This window comes from Hydra viridissima, unplaced genomic scaffold (genome assembly GCF_058129835.1).
Source record: "Hydra viridissima isolate aposymbiotic clone 2 unplaced genomic scaffold, HvirCarnegie_v1 scaffold_9, whole genome shotgun sequence".
NCBI classification, from domain to species: domain Eukaryota; kingdom Metazoa; phylum Cnidaria; class Hydrozoa; order Anthoathecata; family Hydridae; genus Hydra; species Hydra viridissima.
Genome location: NW_028324308.1, coordinates 9,465,379 through 9,492,343, shown reverse-complemented (window position 1 = coordinate 9,492,343; position 26,965 = coordinate 9,465,379). Strand labels below are relative to the sequence as shown.

The following is a 26,965-nucleotide window of genomic DNA, read 5'->3' as shown; positions in this document are numbered from 1 at the left end:
TGCAACATCACATCTTTTCATTTTCACAATTTTTCTTTTTTGTTTTTCAATATCTGAGCAGTAAAGAATACCAAGCTCCCTACTATTAATCGGCTGATCAAAAAATGATTTCAGTTTTTTTGGATGAACTATTTTGCAAATTAAAAGCTGGCTTTCACCATTTCCATTAAAACTAATTGTTTCACAATAGTTGCCAGTTACATCAATAAAAAACTTATCTCTTTTCTGTAAGTGATATTTTAACTTTTTTATACTCTTTATGACAGTTAATAACATTTGAAATTGCATGTTCTTCGATTCGTCTCACTGCTGAAACAACAGGATTGTTTTTGGCTCCCTGTACTATACGCTTCAAATGCTGCAAATAATTTTCAAATGGAAAACAAGAAATATGTGCTAAAGTACAAGAGAAGTATTTCACATCATCAGCAATATGAAGTAAGTTGTGTACATTATAAGTCACAAATGACTGACCACAGAGAACCTTGCTGTTTGCAACAAAAGTTTCAAGAAGGTCTTGGGTAAAAGGAAGCAAACTGTTTCTTCTAGTAAAATTTTCAATATGCAAAATTTTAATTGCAATTGAAAATGCCAAAAAAAGGTCATACAGATCCTTTGAAATTTTGTTTTTTAAAACCACCATTCCAGTATACAAAACAAATTGTCTGAATTCTGTAGCTTTCCATCTTTCAAGTTGTAATAAACTGCGAGGACACCTTGCAAACTGTGAAAGTGTACACTCTGATATGTTAAGTAAATTTTTTGAAATAGATTCTATGTTGCCAAAACTAAGCCAGACATTTCTAGGGCCAGATTTTAAAAAACATAAGAATCGTCTACAAACACCTAAAAAAACAAGGTGCATAGAATCTAATCGAAAATCTTTAATGATGTCAATTCCATTTAACAGAAGAAGAGGACTATCAGAGAGTTTGTGATTTGGATAACATCATTTACGAAATTCTATATCAGTTCTCAATTTTCCATCAGTTTTTAAATAAACTATTCTATGATTTTCTGATGTTGCCTCTACTGTGCATCTTTCACAACCAAACTTTGCAGTGTGTCCTGCTACACATTTAATAAATGCTCGCACAGGTGCATCACAAATAAATGAGCGAACACGAAATGGCAATTCAATATTATTAATAGAAATTCCATGCTGGTGCATAAAGTTAGCTTCATTAACAAAGTCACTTAGAAATTGATCAAGATGAGACGGCTTATAATTACCACTGTACAAAGCAACCACAAATGGCTGGTCAATTAAACCAACCACTCTACATAAAATTGGCCAAAATTGTAAATTTGATGACTTATGTACAGGTAAGCCGTCAATATTAATGTCCACTTCAACAGACCTGATTTCTTTAATGCTTCTTTGAAAAATTGATAAAATACCCTTTCGTAATCCAAGGTAAACATATTTTCCATTACATTTATCAACAACATTAACATTACAAGGCGTACATAGTAAAGTGCGAGAATCTTTTGGGATGTCTTCTTGATGAAAACGACCACTAATTCGTATCAAGTTTAACAACTCATCAAAATGCTCTCTTTGGAGTTTGCATTTTACTGCCCATTTGGTAAGATCCGATAAAAATTCATGCACAGTTTGCTTAATTAAACATCTATCTTCATTTTCTGAGCTTGAACTTTCAAAAGGATCAAATTCTTCCAAGGAATCAAAATGAGAATGACTACTTGAATTTAAAGTTATCATAGGGGAATCATTGTGTGAACACTTTGAAATATTACTCTCACTATCCTCTGACATTTCTTCTGAGAAATCAGATTGAGAATGAGAACTTGATGAAGATAAATTTCCAGCAAAAGCTGCTCGGTATTTTTTCATATATTCTTTCATATATGATGCTGAATTTGCTCTCTTCATTTTTGTTAAATTAATTGCTAATTTTACAGCATTAATTACTAAAACTTATAAAATGTTAAAAGAAAAAAAAGAAAAAAGCCTAATTATTAGAAAAAATATAAATATAGGAAACAAAAAAAAATAATTTTAGATAATTTTTAAAGATGATCATCAATTAATTGCTAAAACATCAATAATTTGATAATATGCATGTTATCATATTATCTATAATATTGCCATATTACCGATATACACATATTACCATATTATTGAGAATATATTAACATCCAACTACTGTTATAACATTCAACAATTTATTGCTTACATGCAACAAACTAATGTACATTATAGCAACAACAACAAAAAAATATTTACCAGAAATATAGATATATTTCTAAAATATTGCATAGGCTTGGTCTAAAATCTACATTAGGCAACAAATGTACGAAAACCAGAAACATTAAAGTCTAATACATAAAAAAAAAACTGTAATTACTTAACACATAAATATATATGTAATAACATATTTTCTGACAAATATTTCCCAAAATGTACTCTAAGTATACTGTTGAACCTTCAAGAAAATATAAAATAAAGCAGCTGTAGCTTTCTTGCAGGGAACACAACTTTGCAATTTTAAATCTTCTTTACTCATTGAAAACTCTGCTCTTCAAAAGTTTCGCCTTGAATTTATACTTTTAAAAATGCCTCAAATAAGTTCATAAAAAAAACCGCTAAATCTATATTTATAGAATTTTAGGAAAACTACGTCTGTATCCACTTTCCTTAATTGCTTCCGCGCGTAAATCAACTTTTAAATATTCGCGTGTTTTTATTACTGGTTCACAACCATTACAAAAACCTGTTACAAAATCATTCTACGATTCTGCAACGGTGAAACCATCCATAAAAGCAGAATATTCTATTAAATACATTAGTGCAGCAGATTAGCATTAAAAATGACTAAAATTGTGCAAAAGTGGATAAAAGCATGAAATTTTCACCAATAACTCAAAAAATTATGCTGATCATTTTAAGATATGGTGGCAAAGCATAGCATGATCAGAACTCTCTTAAATTCATGATGGCAGTTACCGCCATCTTAGATTTATAAAAACCTTATTAAATTTTAATCCGCTAAACTAATCTTGGCTAAAATTTAAGGGATGGTAGATCATTCAAAGTATACATTGATCGTATATGCACTAATGAGTGGGAAAGGGGCTTGGGCACTGCCCTCTTGCCCAAGAAATACCCCCCTGCTTTTTTTTTTTTAAAAAAATTCTTAATTATTTAAATAAATATTTCTAAAAAACTTGTTACTCAATAAAAAAGTTTAAAGCAGCTAAGAAGCCAAAATAACTTTTAATAAGCATATTAGTTAATATTAGTCTATACATTGTTACATTTCAATCTCTGGTACACTCTCCTTGACAACTGCAAAGAGCAGTACATTTTAAGCTGTTACGAACACATTTACAGCGGCGTGTAATGTCACAATTCAAAATAAGTAAAACATCTCAACCTTCCTGTTGTGCATGCATGTTAGGAAAACGGGCTTGTAGTTTTTCTTTCAAACGTGTGCTATGCATACGCTAAGTTGGTGTATGTAGCCTATTTTCAGTTAGTTAGGACAAGCATATAGTCTAGCTAGATCAGCTAGTTTGAAGATGGGTGTGATAACATTTCTGATCTTGTTTCTTCAATGTAAACGATCAAATAAGCAAAACAACACCATGTTCACAGCCAACTTTATCTTCTACTTGCTGCGTTTCAGCACGCATGCGTCTATTAAAAGCACGTTTTTTTTCGTACAGGTCATTGAGACACTTAGTGTGACACTTAGCGTCTTGAGCAATTAAATCTGTATCTCTCAACTTGGTCAATAATGTAGAATCACCCAAGGTAATAGCACACTCGCGGACTTTAATATCCAGATTTGTGGTACAGATGCTGCGCAATGAGTCTTTTGACTCACTAGTATCACAAATAAAACAAACCGGTTGTGCGTAAACCAAATTTGATTTTCTCATATCACTTGAATTTGATCGCCTGAATGAACTGTGCTCAACATTAAGTGCCTGGGGTTCATTTAATAAGGATTCACCCTCTGCAGCTAGGGATGCGCAACAAAAACGTTTAGCTGCTCGATTGAGTTCAGTGGAATTGTAAAAAACTCTGCAGGGTTTATGCCACTTAGCTTTGTTCGCAATCAAAGTACTTTCAAAGCCACTGCCTTCATCTAATCGTTGAATATAAAATCCAGGCGGTAGCAAATCACCCAGCACAAATTGTGGTAAGATTTCGGCAAGCGATTTTTTAACTTGTCAAACAATCCGAACACTTAAAATAAGCGGGGCAAATCAACTTGTTTGCAGAGGTACTTTGGCAGAAAATACACTTTGCCCAGTCAATCGGATTGGGTCTGTTGAAAACCTCATTCTCCATAAAAATAGGATGTGCAACAATATATCGCTTGACCACAATATATATGTATAGAGGCCCAGGAATAATATATATATATATATATATATATATATATATATATATATATATATATATATATATATATATATATATATCAACACATTATAAAAAATAACTGTAAACTTACTTTTAATCGATAAATATTGTTTATCTATTTTTCAAAACTTTTATATGTTATTTGTGATGTGATTTGTAATTTAATCGTTTTTTTTTAATCTTTTATAAAAAGTGCAATATGATTGGATAAATTTAGACTATGCGGTAATTATACGGTACTTTATTAAAAATTTTGTCACTAAAAAGAAATATTCCGTGAAAAGTGACGTAATTATTCTTTATCTTTCTCAAACTCATTTACCATACCTTTTTGGTAAAACTGGACGTGCCACCATATCTTAAATGCATTGGATACTTATTTTCTACATCTAAAAAATGTTTCATGCTTTTATCCACTCTTGCACAATTGTTATGCTAATCTGCTGCACTACATCACAATTATAATTGGTGTTTCGGTAAAAAGAGCAAGTTTATTTCTCGGATTGAAAACCGACTCTTGAAACGTGTTATTCTCTATGTTTTAGCGGGTTTTAAACACGTAACAGAAACCACGCGTAACATATCGCCGAGTTGTGCCGACTGGGTAGAGTCAAAGTTAAAGTTCAAAGGCTATATGAATCAGTAAACTCTGTTAGTAAAATAATAAAAGAGTTTTATGAAAATGAAGAAAATTCTTGTTTACTTCTCGGCAAGAAAGACTATATTGGGGTTAATACTGATGTAGTAGGCCACTGCCAGGATTAAGATTTAATAAGAGTTACCCCTGGAAAATGTTTTTAAGCTATAAATAAAAAAATTCCAATGAATATAAATTTAAAAAAATTATTTACTATTTAGAGATTTGAGTTCAAATAAATATTGACTCATCTGTTTTAGGGATGAGGGGCATTAGGAATTTTGGTATTTAGAATTCCGAAGTCATAATTAAATCAATTTAAGCTGGAATTTTTGTCTTTACAGTATTTATGTTTTTATTTTACACTTTTTCTAATGTAATATTAAATAAATATGTATGTATGTATGTATGTATGTATGTATGTATGTATGTATGTATGTATGTATGTATGTATGTATGTATGTATGTATGTATGTATGTATGTATGTATGTATGTATGTATGTATGTATGTATTTACAGGAGCGGATCCAGGAATTTATAACTGTGTGGCCAAATTTGGGATAACCTACTTTACTTTTGGTGTTCCTGTGGGAAGGGCTTGTGAGTAAAAGCTAAGCCCATGGGCGTCACTTCTATAACTTTTTTTACTTAAAATCACAGGGAGACTTAATTTGTTTTTTTCTCTACTTAACCATCCCAGATTTAATAAGTTGAGAGCGCACTTGAAGTACAATAATTTTCACAAATGTGGCTAAAAACTTCGTTGATAAAGCCTTCCAAGTTTTTCTATAAGGATTTTTTCATGGAATATAACGAACCCTTGAAGGTAGTCCTTAAAGATTATTTATATTATACTTGCAGACTTACAAAAAATAACATCATTACATCAAGTTCCTAATTAATTGTGTAATCCAAGAACACATGCATATTTAAAAATCATTAGAGATAGAATATTTTAATTTTTAGAGGTAAAATAATTTCATATATGAGGAGTGGACTTGCAAAACCAGATAAAATTCACTTTTTTAAAAAAACAACTTTTTACCTGTTATTGAAGTCTGTTCACCTAATGTGTTTATTCGATACAATTTTACTAATGGAATGCTATGCTAAACAGTCGAGTCAAGCTTGGTAAAGTGTTGTTTTGTATTGTTTTTAGTTATCCTATTAATAATAAAGTTATTCAAAATGTTGCCTTGACTATTTAGTTCATAAATTAGACATGTAATACTTGTCTAACTTATTTAACGAAGTGCACCAGCGAGAAGGTAAGCCATAGGACTTTGCACTCCATCTGTAAACCTGTTAGCCCTCCATTTCTGGATTCTTTCCTTTTCTTGATAGACAGTTTAAGTAAAGTATTAGTAATGTTGCCTAAGGTTAGACTGTTTTTGGATTTTTTCTTTTTCTTGATAGGCAGCTATGCCCAAATTTTTTTAACATCTTTTTATAATTTCTTTTTTCTTTTTTTTAATATATAAATATATAAGACAAAATATAATACAACAAGCTAAGTAATAACTAAAAAAGTTAAAACTGATATAACCTGAAAACACTTTCAACATCAAGAATGAATAGAAATAATTTGCTCATGAAAAATGATTTTCACAGTTTACAAGTTTAAAACATTGAATAGAAGTTTATATAAGACACTTAAAACTACTATTTACTCATCAATTCTGAATTTACTCATCATTTGAATATTAACTCTAATTTTCTGTCTCCTTTGGATGCAAAAATTTCAATAACTCTGCTAATATCTGGAACTACTTCCTGATGAATAGACATTAATGCAAGTCCATTCAACCTATTTTCAGACATAGTACTCCTGGTGTAAGTTTTTATTCTCCTAAGAGTAGTTATTGACCTTTCACACTCACAAGTTGTAGCAAGTATATGAAAAGCCTCTAAAATGTTTGGAAAGCCTCTGATATCCATGAACTTTAATGTATCAGAAATAGTAGATGGTAATTCTGTCTTTTCTTTCCAAAATTCCTCCCATAACTCTATTTCGGCATGAATTGATGAGAAATGAGGAAGATCTGATTTATAAAAATTCAAAAACATTAAGAACTTTTCTTTCCATGGGCAAGATCTAAATTATTGCTTTACTAAGTAAGCAGGAATAGCACATAGACCATTATAAACAATCATGCTCTTAACATCAAACCTGTTTTCTAGTTCATTGAGAAGATGATTCACAAGAGGCAATGTAATAGAAACTTTAAAATAACCAGATATAGTGTCACATATTTGATTATCTCTATGCTTCTGAACAACACATGTTCTAGGTTTTTTTTCATCAACATCAAATGTTTTTGCCAATGCAAGAGCAATTTTATACCATTTGTCATGGTAAGCATCAACATTTCTCTGTATTTCTTTTAAATGTTTAGTCAAATTTTGAATTTCATCTACTTGCTGGGAAATATCAAAAGATTTAGTTTGAAGGGTGATGGAAATTCCATAAAAGTAATCCAGAAGCTGTTTAGTTAAAACCAAAGAAACAATAAAAGAAAAGTTTGTCAACAACTTCATAAAAGAAGATGCGTTTGAAGATGTTTCTTTGTTAAACTCTTTTAAATTATTGTCTTCCATTTCTTCAAAAGCAGAAAAAACTGCTGAATAATTATCAAAAAACACATCAAGTCCACAAAGCTTTTGTACCCACCGAGTTCGACATGTGTCAATAAGTTTTGCCTAACCAGGAAGATGGTATTTTTTTAAACAATTACTTCTTTTAGGAGAAAAGTTAAAAAAATAAGATGTCTTTAACTTGCTCAAGCAGATTTTTTACTTGCTGGATTTGGCAACTCTTGCCAACAATTAAACTAAGTTTATGTGAGGCACAGTGGACAAACAAATTCCATTGGATTGATTTTTTTTATAAGAGATGAAACACCTTTGTATTCACCTGACATTGAAGCAGCTCCATCATAAGACTGGCCTCTGCAATTTTTTATATCTAAACCGAATTCTTTCAAAGTTTCAAGAATGTTTTATTTAAACGACGGAGCCGAACTGTGCGAGTTAGTAGGCCTATACATATTATATACTTTTGCCAGTGAATACGGGCTCAACACCACAAGACTATACAGAGATGATGGTCTCTGCTGCTTCTATAATATCAGCGGCCCTCAGTCAGAAAAAAAAAAAAGAAAAATTTTGTCAACATTTTTAAAGATAAATTCAACCTTACTATTACTATTAAATCTTATTTAAAAATTGTAAACTTCCTCGACACCACACTTAGGGTGGAATGCAAGAACCGAACTTCAAATTTGAAGTCGAACTTCAAACCTAAAGTGCGACTTGAGCGAATGCACAAAGCGAACTTCAACTCAAGTCAGACTTGAAAACCGCTAAAAATAGACCTTTTTCAAGTCTGACTTCAAACCAGGGGCCAATGCTATAAACATAAAAAACGAAGTTTTTTCCGTAAAACACGAAGTTTTTACCGTAAAAAGCGAAGAAAAAAAAAGTCCATTGCTATAAACATTCTAAAAACTCCGTTTTTAAGATAAAAACTAAGGTTCTTCACGGAAGCAAAAGTTGAATTTTCGATAAAAAAAAAAGTTTTCGAAACTCTATTTTTGTTTCGGTAAGTTCGAAATAATTTCAAACTAATTAATTTTGCATCGAAACGATTTTTTCATTTCGAAGTTGTTTCGAAATATTTTTGCGATTTCGAAATTCTGAAAATAATATCGAAACGATTTTTTACCTTCGAAATTCTAAAATTTGCTTCGAAATGTTTTTGCGATTTCGAAATTCTGAAAATAATATCGAAACGATTTTTTACCTTCGAAATTCTAAAATTTGCTTCGAAATGTTTTTGCGATTTCGAAATTCTGAAAATAATACCGAAACGATTTTTTACCTTCGAAATTCTAAAATTTGCTTCGAAATGTTTTTGCGATTTCGAAATTCTGAAAATAATACCGAAACGATTTTTTACCTTCGAAATTCTAAAATTTGCTTCGAAATATTTTTGCAGGGATTAGAACCCCAAAGGTTCTTTTACAGGGATTAAAACGCTCAGGATAAGATAGGGGTTTGATATTTTGTGACATTTTGTGGAAAAGGGAGAAGGGGGATCTGAAAAGTTTTTTGCGTGACATAATTTGCGAATGACCACTTACCTCTACACGGTGAAATGTTTCATATAAAATATTAGCCCTCTCAAAGTGAATAAAACCTACCTATAGCAAAAGCTACTAAAGTGTTTTTGTTTATAATTTAAATTGTAAATTTTGAACGTAGAATTTTTAAAATTTTTACTATTCAAATTTTTACTTATTAATTATTGAATGAAGATGCTTAAAAGCATCTTCATTCAATAATTAATATGATGGAGGGAGATACTATATTTTAATTTCTAATTTAATATGAAAGGAAAGGGAGTAAATATTTTATTCCGGCTCTGAAAAAACTACATTCTATTCAACAGTCATATTTGCTTTTGTTAACAAAATAAAATTAAAAAGATTTATAATGTTCAATCAAATAAAAAGATATTAGAAATACATGTATAAGTACTACTATTTAACTAAATCGACTTTTAGTCGATTAGTAGAAAATCCAAAGTCGATTACATCGACTCTTAGATTTTTCAAAGTCGACTAATTTCGACTTTTAGTCGATTTAGTCTTAGTCGATAACAACACCAGTTTAAACACTTTAATTTTAAATTTGCATAACGTAAGTTTAAACTTTAGATTTAGAATTTTTATAGAACTTTATAGAACTTTATAAAATTTTATAGAATTTACATAAAAGTTCGTGCGCTTTTCCTAAATGATATAATTTAAAAGTTATAATATGCAATTCCTTTAAGGCCTGTAACGCACGTATATGAAACCATTGTTGCAATGTAAACGGCTAATTACTCTCTTGGGATTATTTAGATGAGATTTACAGCGATTTCAAACAGTTATATTTATACCTTAGCAATCTTTTTGTTACATAACTCAAAATATTAGTTCGAGTTGTTGAGGCAAAATCAAGTTATTAGGTTTTAAAGATTTACTAAAAACACGTGTTTTACAACACATTTTTGGCCATTATGGATAGTAAAATTAAAAAAAAAAATTAGCTGTTTTTTATTTCATTTTAATATAAATTTATTCTCATCAAAAAAAAAAAATCATAATTTTGATTACTAAAAAAAACAACTTGTTTTCAGTTGTGTGCCACCTTAAATTTACCAAGATAGTATTATTTTGCCATATATACATATATATGTATAATATATCTATATATATTATTCATATATATGTATATATGACAAATTATTATATATATATATAATATATATATATATATGTACATACATACATACATACATACATACATACAAACATACATACATACATACATACATACATACATACATACATACATACATACATACATACATACATACATACATACATACATACATACATACATACATACATACATACATACATACATACATACATAAATATATATATATATATATATATATATATATATATATATATATATATATATATATATATATATATATATATATAATAAAAGGTATACTTGCCGTGAAACCCCGTGGTAAATTATTTAGGCACCCGGTTATTTTAATATTATTATGCAAATAAAATATAAGGTATTAAAATTACTTTTTGGAATAAATTTAACTTTCCAAAATTCTTTTTTTTTCTTCTTGTAATTAATTTCACTTTTCGAAATTCTTTTTTTTCTTTGGAAAATAATTTCACATTTCGAAATTCTGTTTTTTCTTTCGAAATTAATTTTACTTTTCGAAATACACTTTTTTTTTTCGAAGTTAATTTCACATTTCGAAATTCCGTTTTTTCTTTCGAAATTAATTTCAGTTTTCGAAATACACTTTTTTTTTTCGAAGTAAATTTCACTTTTCGAAATTCTGTTTTTTCTTTCGAAATTAATTTTACTTTTCGAAATACACTTTTTTTTTTCGAAGTTAATTTCACATTTCGAAATTCCGTTTTTTCTTTCGAAATTAGTTTCACTTTTCGAAATTCCTTTTTTATTTTCGAAATTAATTTGGCTAGTTGGATTATTTTCATAAGTTTTTATAGATTTCGAAAAGAAAGAAGTATTTCGGTACCGTTTTAATCGAAAATTTTCGAAATTTGCAATTTCGATAATGAACCCTAATAAAAACTTCGCTATTAAATCCAATGCTATAAAAGAGCAAGGGAATCGCCTTTTCAGATAAAAAATGCGTTTTTTCGAAAAAAAACTTCAGATAGATTTTTGATCTCAATTTTAGATATTTTCTTCGTGATTTTTGGCGGCCATTGTTAGAACAACGTTAGCGCTTCAAAATCATTGAACATTCTTTGTTTGTGTTTTTATGCAGATATGTAATTGAATTGCGTGAAGAAACTATTTACGGCGGATTTGATTGACGTAGTTTATTTGATATGTTGTAAATATAGTTTAAGCGGTTTATTTTATGAGCATATTTGAGATTCTTTGTATAGTATAAATTGAAGGAAAACTTTTTGTAAAGAGAATTTTAAGGAGAAGAGAAAATGTAGAGCTGAAACGTTGTGTTCGCTGCGAGAAAACAACAAGCTAACCGGGCACATGATGGAGCCATCTTCGAATAATTAGAACATCTTTGAAAAATACGATGGTATATCCGATGCCGCAATTTGGTCGCAGCGAACCAAAGTCGTTGCAGAGAAGCAACGCGTTGAGTTGACAGTGCTCTTTCCAGTTTTGTTGCGAAGTAATACTTAGTCTTCGATTGTTTGTGAGTAGAAGATAAGAAGGATGTGAAGAGAATCGAAGATGTCTTTATTTATCGAGTTTTTCCTTCGGATGCCTACGTGGCATGATTTGTGTACGAAGCAGAAGATGAGAGATGAGGAACAAATGGATGTCTCTTTTGCTGATCTAAAACGTTTCTCGTGTTTGGCAGAGTAGCCTGACGAGAGGGTGCGACTGGCGTTGTAGTTGGATTGCCAGAAGCGGTATTTGAGATTTGGATCCGCAAAAGAAACAATTGTTGTGATGTTCCGCAAAGCAAGAGTTGCTTTGAATTAAATGTGATCCCGAAGGATAAAGGAGGAGTGTAATTGAATTGCGTGAAGAAACTATTTACGGCGGATTTGATTGACGTAGTTTATTTGATATGTTGTAAATATAGTTTAAGCGGTTTATTTTATGAGCATATTTGAGATTCTTTGTATAGTATAAATTGAAGGAAAACTTTTTGTAAAGAGAATTTTAAGGAGAAGAGAAAATGTAGAGCTGAAACGTTGTGTTCGCTGCGAGAAAACAACAAGATATTTTATAGATAAAGCTTAAAAGGATTTTGGTAACTTCATAATAAACTAATTACTTAAAAACTGCATTTAATCTATTATTCAATTCCTTGTTGTGCTTCGTTAACAATGCATGTATGAATTTAAAATTCCATACTTATTTATGAATGTTTTCGATAGTAATTCTGGTTAAACAAATTTTTCATAGTGTTTGACTAAAGAAAAGTATAAATACAGTATCGGACAAAACATGGTGGACAAACTCAAATTTAGAACAAAAGTTAATCAAAAACTAAAAAGAACTAGTAAAACAATTGTACATATTAATTTTTAAATAGTTTATTATGTTCTTAACAAAATTTAAAACGTTTGAATCATACTAAGAATCACAAAAAAAATTTATAACACATTTTTCTCAACAAACTACATTTTTCCTTGGACAAAACAAGGTGGACAAATCAAAACGAAGCTTTTTTTATAAGATTTCATTGTCTTTATTCAATTTACCGCATTCTTTTGTTTTCACTTTTATCCTAACATTTCTCTAAAATAATAAATAGATTTTGGAACGTCTGGCCAATTATTTTTTCAATTAAACTAAAAATAGATTTAACTCGTGATATATGGGGTAAATTTTGCAAAAATTGCAACTTAAAATGGCTTACGACAAATTAGGAAGTGTTTTACGTGAAAATATTATTAAAGATTTTAAAAGCGGAAAACGTCAAGCTGAAATTTGTAGAAAATATAATATAGCTAAATCGACTGTAAGCAAAACTGTCAAATCATTTGGATCTCGTGACTGCTATAAAACAAACCATCGGGGCGGACGTCCAAGAAAAACAACACAAAGACTAGATCGAATAATTGTTAAAGAGCTTAAAAAAGATCCATTTTTGTCATCCACAAAATTAACCGAAAAACTTGAACTACAAATCTCTAATCGCACTGTGCGACGAAGAGCTAACGAAGCAAAATTGTTTTCTCGAATGCCTGCCAAGAAACCGCTAACTTCCTTTAAAAATAGAAAGCTAAGACTTGCGTTTGCCAAAGCACACCAAAATTGGACTGTAGACCAGTGGAAAAACATACTTTTTAGTGATGAATCAAAATATAACCTTTTTGGAAGCGACGGCAAGAAGCGAGTCTGGAGACCAAAGAACACCAGATTCAATACTAAATATACCAAGAAGAGTGTTAAGCATGGAACGTCTGCTATGGTTTGGGGATGTTTCTCAGCACTAGGAACTGGTCCTATTCACAAAATTAATGGAATTATGGACCGCTTTGTTTACAAAGATATAATGGAAGATGTTATGTTACCACATGCTGAATGGGAGATGCCCCTAAAATGGATTTTTCAACAGGATAATGATCCCAAACATACGTCAAAAATTGTAAAACAATGGTTCAAGGACAAGAATATCACCATAATGGAGTGGCCTGCACAAAGCCCTGACTTGAATCCCATAGAAAATTTGTGGGAAATAATTGACAATAAGATTGAGCGTGCAAATGTGAAGACCAGTGAGGAATTATTTGAACAAATCGAGAAGGCCTGGCGAGAGATTGATATGAGAATTGTTGACTCATTAATTGCGTCTATGCCCCGAAGAATGAAAGAAGTAATTAAAAGTAAAGGAGGTCCTACCAAATATTAAGTCAACTTTTGAAGTTTTTTGAAAAATAATAAGTTAATTTTTGAATTTTTTTGAATTTTCAGTCGATTTTTTGAATGTCCACCTTGTTTTGTCCAAAGAAAAATGTAGTTTGTTAGGGAAAATGTGTTTTAAAACTTTTTTAGTGATTTTTAGTATGATTCAAAAGTTTTAAGTTTTGTTAACAACATAATAAACTACATAAAAAATAATATGTTCAATTGTTTTACTAGTTTTTTTTAGTTTTTGATCAACTTTTGTTCTAAATTTGAGTTTGTCCACCATGTTTTGTCCGATACTGTAGTCGATAAATATGCCATATAATACACAAATACACAACAAAATAATACACAAATACACAACAAATAAAATGCTGTCTAAAGAACTTAAAATGTTACTAGCAATATAAATAAGAGAAAACAAAGAGGTTCTTCTTGGGAAGCTTAGTATGTTTTAATTAGCAAACTATTTAAATAAAAATATGTATTGCTACATTATATTTTGTATATATGTATATATATGTATGTATATGTATATATATATATATATATATATATATATATATATATATATATATATATATATATATATATATATATATATCATGTTCTCAGAGAATGTCATGGAATCTTTACCAACACAATTTATAGTATTATACAGTGTAGGAGAAGCTATTTTCAATGTTAGTGTATTAAGTTAATAAAACTATTGGAAGTATATATATTTACATATATATATATATATATATATATATATATATATATAAAATTGATATATACTATACATTACATCATGTTATCATTGTTAATTTTATATACTGTAATATATCTCTGCTGTTTTTGAATAGAATGATTAAATTGCCATTATTATTACCGTTGTTATATATCATTAGCACTGTTAGTAGTTTACTTTACATTAGTTTATAACTATTTGTATATAAACTTGAATGTAAAATCTTTATTTAGAAATATGATTGATTACATACTTATATTATGTTAATATATACTATATATTACATACTTATACTATAACATTTGTAAATATATATTTAACTATATATATATATATATATATATATATATATATATATATATATATATATATATATATATATATATATATATATATATTTAAATATATATTTACAAATGTTATAGTATAAGTATGTAATATATAGTATATATTAACATAATATAAGTATGTAATCAATCATATTTCTAAATAAAGATTTTACATTCATGTAAATATATATATACTTCCAATAGTTTTATTAACTTAATACACTAACAGTGAAAATAGCTTCTCCTACACTGTATAATACTATAAATTGTGTTGGTAAAGATTCCATGACAGTCTCTGAGAACATGAAAAAAAATATTTGTGCCAATAAAATGAAGAAATACCATTATTTGGAAAAGTACTGAAATGCTTTTATTTCGCTTAGTATAATGTTGCAAATCATCTTTAAGCCTAGTTTCTAAAAAATCTAATACAGCTCTTGGGACTCGATACTGCTCTCGAAAAACGTTGTCAGAAACATCTTCGTTAAAAAAGCGACCATTAAACTAAAATGATATTGAAAAACAAAACAAAAATATAATTTCTGCGCCTATTTAGTATGATTTCTGATTTTGTTCGATAAAAAATCATTAAAAAAATATATATATATAGTAATTTTAAGTAATGTTTTAAACACCAACCTCTCGAGGCAATCGGTGGCGAAGCTAATTTTCTGCAACTTCGAAATCTAAGTCTTCATCCGAAAAAATTAAATTCATGTTTCTACTTTAATTTTACACAGATTTTTTAAACACCAAATACTAGAATTTAAAAATATTCATAAAAATAGAATAGACAGCACAGCATACTTAATGACTAATTAAATTCATTAAGTAGGCCTAATAAATAAAAGTTACAATAAAAATTACTATTATATTACTACTATATATTACGGATAAAAAAAGTTCGTGAATTTTAGTGACGTTTACGTTTTATGCTTTATAGCTATGGGCGAAAAAAATACAAACAGCGATAAATTCTTCGAGATTACGAACTTTTTTTCGTACGTGAAAAATTGCGTTTTTACGAAAGATTTTTTTTCTCGAAAAAAACATCGAATTGTTTATAGCATTGGCCCCAGACTTGAGAGAGCAAAAATTCCTTCCGAATGCAAGAACCCGACTTGAAATTTCAAGTCAGACTTCAAATCTCAAGTCTGACTTGAACGGAATGCAAGAAGCGAACTTGAACTGAAGTCAGACTTGAAAAACGAGAATTTTTGAATTTTCAAGTCATTTTTTCAAGTCTGCTCCAGACCAATCTTGAAACCAAACTTGAAAAAAAAAACAGACCGCCATTATCATTTTGCTGATGCGTAACAAAACTTTACTATTACTATATAACTTATTACAACCTTTGCAAGTATGAAAATGAGTTTTTAACAAGCAAAAGTAGTTACTTGGGCATATTCACCTAATTAATTTAGAAGGTTACATTGTGAAAGTATATTTTTAAATGAATTCATTACAGAAAACTGAATATTAACATTGCGAAAACGTGTGTCTTTTAAAACATCCTGTAACTCGTATGTAATGATTCAACATGTCATATTTTGATGCCATTAGAAATGTTTATTAGCTTTTTGAAATGTCGAACATCCTAGCATTATAAAAGGCTGTTGATTAAGGCACATTTTTGTGATACAGTATAAAAGTAAATTCCATTTAGTAATAAATAGTTGCAGTTATACAAAGAGGTGATACGTGTAAAAGGAATAAAAGAGAGTTCATGAGAAGTAGTTACAATTACATGAAGTATTAAAAAAACTTTTTTTTAAATGTTCAAAAATGAATCGGTATGAGCTGAAATTTAGAAGAAGAAGAAGAAAAAATAAGCCAAGTCACATACCAAGGTTTATTATTGACAGAGCTAATCCTTTAGAAGTTTACCACGGTATAGAATTTAAAAGGTGCTACAGATTTTCCAATAAAAACCTTTTTAATATTAGCTTATGACATTATTAACAACAATGTTAACAATCGAGGGTGCCCTCTTTCAACTGTACAACAACTGGCTATTGCATTTCGGTTTTATGCTACTGGTTCATTCCAAGTGAGTAGATATTCAAGAAACGGTATCAGAAAATGGCACCTTCTTATTGTAGATTTTACATTACGTTTTTAAATAACAACATTTTATACCAACAAATGATAATATACTTAAGTAACAATAAATAAACTCTCTTAGAGAATAACAGGAGATTTGGAAGAGCTGAAACTCAACTGTTTGTCCAGTGGTTTAGAACATTTCAATTCAAATGGCTAACAAAAGATATCAGTACATAAAGTTTCCAACAGAAGCTGATTCTTTGATAATTCAGCAAAAGTGATTATAAGTTTTCATGGATATCTGATTTTGCTATTTCATACAAACTTCAAACTTTTCTTAGATAAAGAAAATATTTATATTTATCAACCATTATTTAGATTTTACCAAATTCAAAAAATCCCTTTTTTTACCGAAACAAAAAGGGATTTTTTTTTGAATGTTGTTCATGTTGATTCTGGCTATCAGGTGATTCTGGCTATCCTTATAAACAATATTTAATGACACCTTTTTCTAACCCAAAAATGAAAATGAAATCAGATACAATTACAACTTGAGAAGTACACACATGTTGAATGTTGTTGTTGAATATTGTTTTGGTATATCAAAAAAAAACAATACCCTTGTCTTAACATTCCCTTAGGAACAAAACTGCAAAATTCCATAGCTATAATAATATCCTGTTTTGTGCTTCACAACATTGCCCTTCTACAAAATGATTATTGTGGAGGCAATGAAATACAAAATAGCAATGAAGAATGTGGTGCTAAAGCATTCACTAAAGATATTTTTGCAGAAACAAAGCAAAAGTCAAATTTCAGACTTATTTTTTTAAAAAAAAAATTGTGTCTGATAATGGATAAAGGGTGTAATAACAAAAACATTATTTTCAAATATTTATACTACATATTATTTCAAAAGAATTACATTTTATATTTCAAAATAGTATTGTATATGAAAAAAACAATTTCACTAAAAAATAAAGTGATAAATTAAAACATTCCAAAAGCAATTTGGATCTGATATTGTTAGAAAAAAATAATCCTCACATAGAATAATTCTGTTGTGTTGCTTTTTTAAAACTTTGTGAAAATTTTAACTGTGAAAATTTTCACAAAGTTTTGTTTGTATTGTTGCTTTTTCTGGAGAGAGTTTTTTTTTTATATCATCTATTTCTATTTGTTTTTGCATTAGTTCTTTATCAAGATCATGAATTTCATTATATTGCTTTTTTGTATTTTTTTTTATTAAGAGATTTTTGTTTAACGTTAAACTTTGTTCTTTTTCATGTGTTAATGAGCAAGATGCTATCAATGGTTTTTAAAAGTTTTCTTTTCTGTTTCTATAAGTGGCCCAAAAATTTCAGAAGACCTGTCTCCATATGTGATCTCTATTGACTTACATATGTAAATGGTATACTTACATATGTAAATGGTATATATATGTGTAGGTATATATATATATATATATATATATATATATATATATATATGTATATATATACACACACACATAGTATTATGTAGTATTAGTATTGAGAAAACTAATTTTGTTTAAAGTAATTTTCTCAGTATTTTTAAAAAAAAAACCCATTATTTTCGTTAAAGTATTAGTAAATAGATAAATAAAAATACATTGTAGTATAGTATCATCCCCAAAAAGCGTCAAAATAAGATTCCGCATTTTCTAGAACATTTCCATGTATTTTAATTCAAATGGAATCTGTTAAAATGGAGAAATCAAGAGAAATTGTCTTGATCACTTAAGTGGTACATATGACCAACCGTTGTTTACCAACAACTTAGGATTTGGAACTGAAAGTGCCAAGATGAATTTATTTTTCTGATGAAAAATACATAGCAAGAACTTTTTTTTTTTTACTGTTATAAACTTTTTATTTAATCGTATACTATACAAATATCATTACACGGAATTTGTTTCAGTAAAAGGTTTTTCCCGTAAAAAAAATCCATTACCGCTATTGGTTGCGAAGTGCATTTTTCGATAAACGCCCTAAATTCAACGCCTCGACTATTTTTCAAGTTCCACTTTCTCAAGCACGAGCTTGAAATTTTCAAGTCTCGTTTACGCATTCGCTCAAGTCAATTTTTCAAGTCTGACTTGACAAAGTCGAACTTGAGATTTCAAGTCGAACTTGACTCAAGTTCGGTTCTTGCATTCCACCCTAAAAGTTAATCTTTTTCTAAATTCATTTCCTGGCCACACAGTGTCTTGAAATTTGCTGAGTTGCTTAGTTTTTTCTTTCATATATACCAACATCTCAACCTTTGAGATTGAAAGATTGGTTCTTCTAGAGCTGTATATATTCCCTGCTGTTAAGAAAACTCTTTCAGATGTTGATGATGCAGCAAGTATACAGAGGTTTTTTCTGGCCAGCCTTGACATTATTGGGTAAATATACTGGTTTTGTTTCCAGAATTCCAGTACATTTGTAATTGCTGGAACTGGTTTTGAATTCAAATACCTCTCAGTTTCAGCAGAAATGACTTTCTTGGTGCTTGTTTCACCTCCAGGATTAATGTAACTTGCACCAAACACTTTCTTCCTCAGTTGTTCAGTGAAATCAAAGTTGTCATCATCTTCATCATCCAACATTGAAGGGGAAGGAGTGCTTTGGCTAGCCAAAATTTCTTTTTTTGACAGTTCTTCCATAGCTTTCTTTACTGCAGTTTTGACTACTTCAAGTTTTTCCCCCTCATCCATAAAGCACATGCCCTTGCTGTTAGGATCTAAAAAATGAACTATAGAGAATTCAATTTTCATCAACTCCCCTTCGAATCTTTTGTTTAGATCTTCATTGAAGTAGTGAGCAAGTTCTGATGACACCTCGGTTTTTGGCTTGATCATCTCCCTTGCTAATCTTCCTCTGATGTTGTATAGGCAATTAATAACGGAACAGATGCTAACATTCTTTTCGCTGCTGCATTTCTCAGAGAATTCTGAGAAGCCTCTCAGAAGCCGGATGACAGATTGAATAGATTCCACTTCATCATCTGTTGGTAAAAGATCTGTCAACTTACAACCTCCAGAAACAGTAGGGTTCGGATTCTTTAAAGAATGCATCGCCGGAAGAAGATCCACCACAGACTCCATTTGATGGAGGTCAGAGTTCCATCTTGTGGGGCATCTCTGTACAAACTTCGTTCTGGAGTTATTTAAGGCTTTGGCAGCATTAACTAAAGTCATAGCTTTTTAAGAGGACTGGTTGAAGTGACCTACTAATTTTGTTATTTTGTGGTTGAGAATGGGCCATTTTGGACATCTAATATCATCGACAGCACCACTGACAACTAGATTTAGACGGTGGTCGACACACCAAATTGCACCCTAACACCTACTTGGACATTAGCTGCACCGTCGACTGTTATCCAGGATTTGACTCCAAAATCAAGTTCAAGTTTGTTGATAGATTCATTGAGCTTCTTGGCAATATTGTCGCCAGTATGTTGTTCGGGGAAGTAGGACATTTCCACCAAGAAGCGCTTTAATTGGAACTTTGAATCTATATAGTGGAGTGTAAGGCTCATGAAAGACAAATTGGTGTGATCAGTGGTCCACACGTCGGATGTAACGGCCACTCCATCAAGATTTCACTTGTCTGTATTGAAAATGTTTTTTACTTGTTCCTTGATGAATTTAAAAAGGAGAGGAATGTATTTTGTAGATATATTCTTTGCTGTAATGGCTCTGAATTGACCGTTGGTTGCAGTTTTCATCATCCGGGTGAATGCGTTTCTACAATAGAAAATGGTTGAGTGTCCTCAATCACCCATTTAGTAATGTCAACAACAGTTCTTACTTGATTGATGTCAGTAACTTCCCATTCAGGTTTGGTAGCCTGTTTTCTGTCTTGCCGTGTCTGTGTGTTGGAAGTGCCACAAGTTCCACTTGGTCGAGGCTGTGGCAATTCTGGTGTATCTTTTTGTATCTGTGGACATCTCCTCTGTTTTCCTCTTTCTTGTGTTTGTTCAAAATCTGAGTCTTCAGAGGCAAACTCATCAAAATGTCTGGTATTGTTGATTTTTGCTTGTCTTTCCTTTCTAATTGTTTATATAAATTCAAGTGGACTCTTTTCAAATGGTTCCTTAAAGGACTTGTGGTGCTTTTATTGATTAAGTATATTTTGCCACAGGCCTTGCATTTTGCCTTGTTTTCCTCCACATTGTTGAAGAATTCCCAAATATTAGATAGCTAAGGCATCTGAAAAGAAAAAAAAGTGAAATAAAAAAAAAAGAAACGAATCGGATTAAGTTTGCCATATCGGATCGGACTAATATTTCGGATTATTTATTGAAATTAAAATCCACAAAAACGGATCAGATTATTAATAAGGATTACTTTTCGGATTAAAAATTCGAAAACACGGATCAAATCACATTTTCGGTTTACAGACTTTTTATTGAAATATTTTTCTCAATATTTCCTTAATATTTGCCTTAATTAAACGTGATTGTTTTTGATGCATACAAACAGTTTCCGAAAAAGAACTAACTATTTATTAAGTTATTTGAAAATTTTCCTTAATATTCGTCTTAACAATAAATGATATTTTAGAGGCATGCATAAAGTTTTCAATAAAAGAACTAATTATTTGCCTTAATTATTGAAATGAACGTAACAATTTTTTTAAACTAGTTTTTATCTCTATTTCTATTTTTATTTCTGTTAACATTTAAGTAGAAGAAATATAACAATATAAATTTTATCGGACCAATCCACTAATTGAAGCAATCCGCAATGCGAAATAATTCGCAAAGGAATTCGATCCACAAAAAACAAACAAACAAACAAAAAAAACACAAAAATTCAGTTTGAAATATTCTTAACTTTTAAATCAAAATAATATAACAATGGCTGACCGTAATAAATGTAGGTGAAGAATAGTAGACTTGATCTGTTGAACGAATTGTTGTAGGTTAAGATTTCCAAATAGGACTGATTGTAAATAAAAAAGAAATCCACTATTAATAGGACGCGCACATAAAAAAAATGTAATTTTTTTTGACCACACCATTTATTGGTGACGCGAACGGAACACGATTCGTATAATTCGCTAAGCGAATTAAAGTTAAATTGATTCATAAAAACTTTTCGGATTAATAATTCCGAACAGCAAAGAGAATCCGTAAAAAAAAAAATCCGCTAATGGTTCGTAAAAATTTTTCGGATTAATAATCCGAACAGCGAAGTGAATCCGCAAAAAAAAAAAAAAATTCGCTAGTGGTTCGTAAATTAGTTTCAGAATTATTAATCCGAAAAACTTTTACGAACTTACTGTTTTAATCCGCAAAATTAGTCGGATTGGCTTTTTGCGGATTTTACGAACCGAATCGGCGCACAGTGAGTCAAAATCCATAAAAAACGGCAAAAAACCCCCCATAAAAAAAGTATTGCTGGAAATTAATTAATTTAATTATAATGTTACTAAATACCACTAAAAGTCAATAGTTAACTTTTTTTGTGAACAATTTTCAAGATTTCACCAACTTATACGCCTTTTTCCTAGACTTATTTTATTTTATTTATCGGAAAACTCGTTCAAAAAAATCTAGCTTTTGTGTCACTCTTTTAAGATTGACATGGGTAAAAATAGTTCAAAATTTAATTTGAAGTCATATGTTTAAGATGTTTGGCAACTACTAACAACATTTTTGACAATAAATTTTGTTTTTAGTTTTTCATTACTGAGATCTCAAAAATGTGTCATAAATTGATTTTTTTAAATTAGTTTAATTATGAGTTTAGTTTAAAAACTAAACGATTCCACTAGATTCCATGGTAGTTTTAATATTTTCCCATTAATAGGTATATATGAAAGCAGAAAAAATAAAAATCATTTGCCCATACTTGCCCCAATTAAAATAAGACCTTTCAAATACTTCGGTTTTTTTGTGTTTTTTTTTTCGTTTTTAATTAAAACTTGCCGTATAAAGTAGCGAATATTAGTTCATTGCTTTCATTCATTACACAAATTATACATTTAGTTCCTATTAGTAAAAAAACTCATGCTCATGCAGATGGTGCTAATTATCAAACCTCAAAAACCAATATATGCAACGTTTGATGGCATAGTGCATGTTTTAAAATTAAAACTTGTGTATAAAATAACTTAAAATAGTTCATTGCTTACATTCAGCATGAAAAGAATATATTTAGTTCCTATAATTCAAGAGTTAGGAATTAATCATGATAACTTACTCGAGGCTCTTCTACGTGAGTTTTGTAGACTGGAGGGTCTATACTATGAAAGTATTGAAAAACCTGAAATGATAAATCTAAAGAAAACTCTAATAATATTTAAATGTAAATTCCGATCAAAGTTGCGGAAGTATGCAAGAACCTTCTCTAGACTTTTAGAACACGAGCGAACTTGGTTGAACAAAGATATTACTGTTAACAAAAAAAATGTTGCATCAGGTTCAGGTAGAAAGTGCAAGAACTGGGAAGTTTTAGGTGATAGAAGCAGAAGATCTAAGGTATTAATAAATAAATTAAATTCAACCCAGTTAAAAAAAATAGTTTACAAGCTTAAATATTAAATATCTTGTTTAAGGTTGCCAAATTGGCTGAACATCCTGCTGAAGCATTGGCATTAGCTTCAATAAAAAAAGCCACTAGAGATCCTAGCAAAAAAGACTTCGTTGATCTTGTGAAAAGTGCTACAAACTCTGAAAAAGATAAAATCAAAAAGATAAATTTTCCGATAAAAATGAAAACCGAAGATGCCTTGAGCTTAAAAATTCAGTGTGACCTTTCTGATGAACAGTATCAAATTATTAGAAATTCATCGATAATGCATAATGCAGATATTTATCCTTCACTTCATGAAATTAAGAATGAGAGACACAAATGTTATCCTGAGGGTTTAATTGTGACAGAAACATCTGCTTCAACTTCTCTACAGGGTATGTTTAATCATACTCTGACAAATATATTAACTTTTACGGAATGCCAAGACTCTATGAGAATGTTTGCTGATATTGGGGGGAGGTTTAAAGGTCTACTTCATTTTAAAGGTGGTTTTGATGGTGCCTCCAGTCAAAGTGTCTATAAACAAAAATACACTGATACAAATATTGGTGAAGCCCAAGTTAATGAACAAAGTCTTTTCCAGACAGCTGTTGTTCCACTTAAATTAACCATCATGAACAAAAATGTATGGTTAAATAAAAAGCCCTCTAGTACACATTACTGTAGACCCCTCCATCTCCAATATCAAAAAGAAACGGAAGAATTGATAAGAAATGAATATGAACTTTTAAAAGCAGAAATAAATAGACTAGTCAAGTTTGAAGTAAAGTTAGAAGTGGAGGAAGGCAAACCGGATACGACTATCACATTTAAGTTCAAACTAGATTTAACCATGTTTGATGGTAAAGTGGTTAATGCCCTCACTAACACTCTGTCCTCGCAATCATGTAATGTTTGCGGAGCTAAGCCCAGTGAACTTAATAACCCAGCATTGATCAGATCTAAACCAATCAATGAAAAAGCTTTATCTTTGGGTCTTTCTACTCTGCATTGCTGGCTCAGATGTTTTCAATATATTTTACATTTAGGATATAAATTAGACATTAAAAAATACTTTGCCAAATCCCCTGCTGAAAAAGCATTAGTAAAGAGTAAAAAAACGAACATTCAACTGAGGTTTAGAGAAGAGCTAAGTCTTATAGTTGATATGCCCAAACAGAGTTTTGGCAACACTAACGATGGAAACACTGCCAGAAGAGCATTTGAAAATGCTGAAACTTTCGCTGATATAACGGGAGTGGCAGTAGATGTAATTATTAGATTGAGGACAATCCTAATAGCAGTATGCTCCTGTTATGAGTTGAACTCTGAAAGTTTTGGCCAGTATTGCTATGAAACTACAGCTCTTATACTCAAAAACTATTGCTGGTATGTGATTCCCCCAACTGTTCATAAACTCTTGGAACATGGTGTGCAGATATCTGAGGCATTAGAACTGCCAATTGGTTACTTCTCTGAAGAGTCACAAGAGGCTCTAAATAAAGAAATTCGCAAAGCTAGATTAAACCATACAGCCAAGATATCTAGAAAGAATGTTATGAAAAACCAGTACCAATACTTGTTGATTAGAAGTGATCCTGTAATATCAAACACTTGTTTTAAAAAATACAAGGTTGAAAATGGAAAAACACTTACCCCTGAAGTTTTATCTTTGTTAATGCTGTAATAATGAAATAAAGCCTTTTTATAAGTATAAGGTTTTCTTTTTTTATTTTCTTGAAAGAAAAATTAGATAAATATTTATTTTGTTTTTAATATATTTTAATATTATATAATATTAAAATATTTTTCGAACCAGTTTTTCTTTTTAATTAATAAATGTTTTGGTTTGAGGAATTTAATTTTTTTAAATTAAGTCAGTCATTATGCGCGTAAAAGTCTCTAACGCGTATACGCGTAAGTAGTACGAGCCATAGGCACAAGAAATATTTAGATTAAAAAATGTGGTATTCTTTTATATGGTATTTTGGATCAAGGAAATCGATTTTTTTATTTAGGTTATATTTAACGCGCATAAAAGACAGTTACACGCGTATGCGCGCGCCTTACGCGTCTAAGGTACGCGTAAAAATTATTTTTAATGGAAAATTAAAATTTTTTTTGACCCAAAATATAATTATATATGATAGTTATATAATTTCTGCCGTTTTTTCACCTTTCTGACTCACTGTGCGGCTGTGCCTAATAAATAGTAACAGTAAAGATAAAAATGCTAAGCTGTAACAGACCGCTTAGAGTCAGTGGGCCTCTAAGTAATTGCCTCAGAAAGGGCAGTTGTTTAAGGGGCCAATTACTTCAGTCAGTACTGAAGATTAACCCGGTATTAACAATAGGGTACCGTTTCATAATAAGAAACTTTTAATAGTTACGAAGAACTTTTTCGACTCTCAAAAAAAAAAAACGTTAATGGTTTTAAATACAATCCAACACAAGACATAAAGACTTATAATATCGAGAAATAGTAGAAACTCGTTCCGTTGTGCCAAGGTTTTTTTTTTTTTTTTTTTTTAAAAAAAAAAAAAAAAAAGTTTGATTCAAGCAAAGATACCATCTAGAGCTTTTAGAAAAGTTATACGAGCCTCTATTTTCTAAGTTCCTACGTTACACTTCGCGACACCTTTTATTTTTCCTAACAAATAACTATTTTTTGCTAACTTATGATGTCGAGAAATGTACATTTATTTATCTGATATTTCGGTTTAGTCGTCAGGACATGACCACTGAATGTTTTTAAATTTTTGCATTTGAGACTCGCCAAGATTATTTAACAATAGTTTATTATTCCTTCTGTGATTTAGTGCCTGCCGTAATTCCTTTTTTTTTGTTTATTGTTCATACGGGTTTCGTTCTTACTCTACAAGACAATTCTACAAGACACTCTACAAGACAATTGTGCAATCGAATTCGGGAAAGGTCTATCTCAACGAATGAAAAAGGTTTTTGAATAATGGTTATTTAACCCCTCTAACTAAGCGCAATTTTTGAGGATCCTTCGGAGAGCTCAGAATCCTTTTTTAAGAAAAAAAACACACTAAGCCCCTGGAATAGAACTCGAGGTACGCGCATTGAACTATGAATATCACGGAGATAACGTGATCAATTTATAAATAATAAATTCAGTGACACTGCCTTCCGATCGTTACTTTATATATATTTATGGCCTTTTCATATTTAATTATTTTAAAACGGTCCCAATATTCAACTAAGACATAGTTTTAGATATCAAACTGGAAGCTGCTCAGTACCAGCAACTTCTTATGGACGAAACGTCTATTATAACACAAGTACAAAGAGAGGAATGCCAACAATTAAATCCAA

At 30.1% G+C, this 26,965-nt stretch overlaps 4 protein-coding genes across 6 annotated transcripts; 1 reads left to right on the top strand and 3 right to left on the bottom strand.

Moving 5' to 3' along the window:
• Positions 1-29: 29 nt before the first annotated feature.
• Positions 30-4,842, bottom strand: LOC149883928 (uncharacterized). Of its 2 annotated transcripts, none has more exons than XM_090097072.1 (2): positions 4,727-4,842; positions 30-4,318 (listed from the first exon to the last, which is right to left on the bottom strand). In XM_090097072.1, the coding sequence occupies exon 2, from the start codon at positions 1,895-1,897 to the stop codon at positions 950-952; it is 948 nt and encodes a 315-aa protein (XP_089953198.1). In that variant the 5' UTR covers positions 1,898-4,318; positions 4,727-4,842; the 3' UTR covers positions 30-949. The 2 variants fall into 2 exon arrangements, with proteins under 2 accessions (XP_089953198.1, XP_089953197.1); XM_090097071.1 differs by lacking the exon at positions 4,727-4,842 and adding an exon at positions 4,491-4,536.
• Positions 4,843-6,729: 1,887 nt separating this feature from the next.
• On the bottom strand, positions 6,730-7,104 carry LOC149883927 (52 kDa repressor of the inhibitor of the protein kinase-like). Its single transcript, XM_090098665.1, has one exon. It carries the CDS (start codon positions 7,102-7,104, stop codon positions 6,730-6,732), a length of 375 nt encoding a protein of 124 aa, XP_089954791.1.
• A 12,132-nt stretch (positions 7,105-19,236) lies between these two features.
• Positions 19,237-22,112, bottom strand: LOC149883926 (E3 SUMO-protein ligase ZBED1-like). Of its 2 annotated transcripts, none has more exons than XM_090097064.1 (2): positions 21,976-22,112; positions 19,237-21,316 (listed from the first exon to the last, which is right to left on the bottom strand). In XM_090097064.1, the coding sequence occupies exon 2, from the start codon at positions 20,300-20,302 to the stop codon at positions 19,256-19,258; it is 1,047 nt and encodes a 348-aa protein (XP_089953190.1). In that variant the 5' UTR covers positions 20,303-21,316; positions 21,976-22,112; the 3' UTR covers positions 19,237-19,255. The 2 variants fall into 2 exon arrangements, with proteins under 2 accessions (XP_089953190.1, XP_089953191.1); XM_090097065.1 differs by lacking the exon at positions 21,976-22,112 and having other exon boundaries at positions 19,237-20,399; positions 20,451-21,921.
• Positions 22,113-23,055: 943 nt separating this feature from the next.
• LOC149883925 (uncharacterized) lies at positions 23,056-25,386 on the top strand. Its single transcript, XM_090097059.1, has 2 exons — positions 23,056-23,592; positions 23,670-25,386. The coding sequence occupies exons 1-2, from the start codon at positions 23,254-23,256 to the stop codon at positions 25,311-25,313; spliced, it is 1,983 nt and encodes a 660-aa protein (XP_089953185.1). The 5' UTR covers positions 23,056-23,253; the 3' UTR covers positions 25,314-25,386.
• The last annotated feature ends 1,579 nt before the right edge of the window (positions 25,387-26,965 follow it).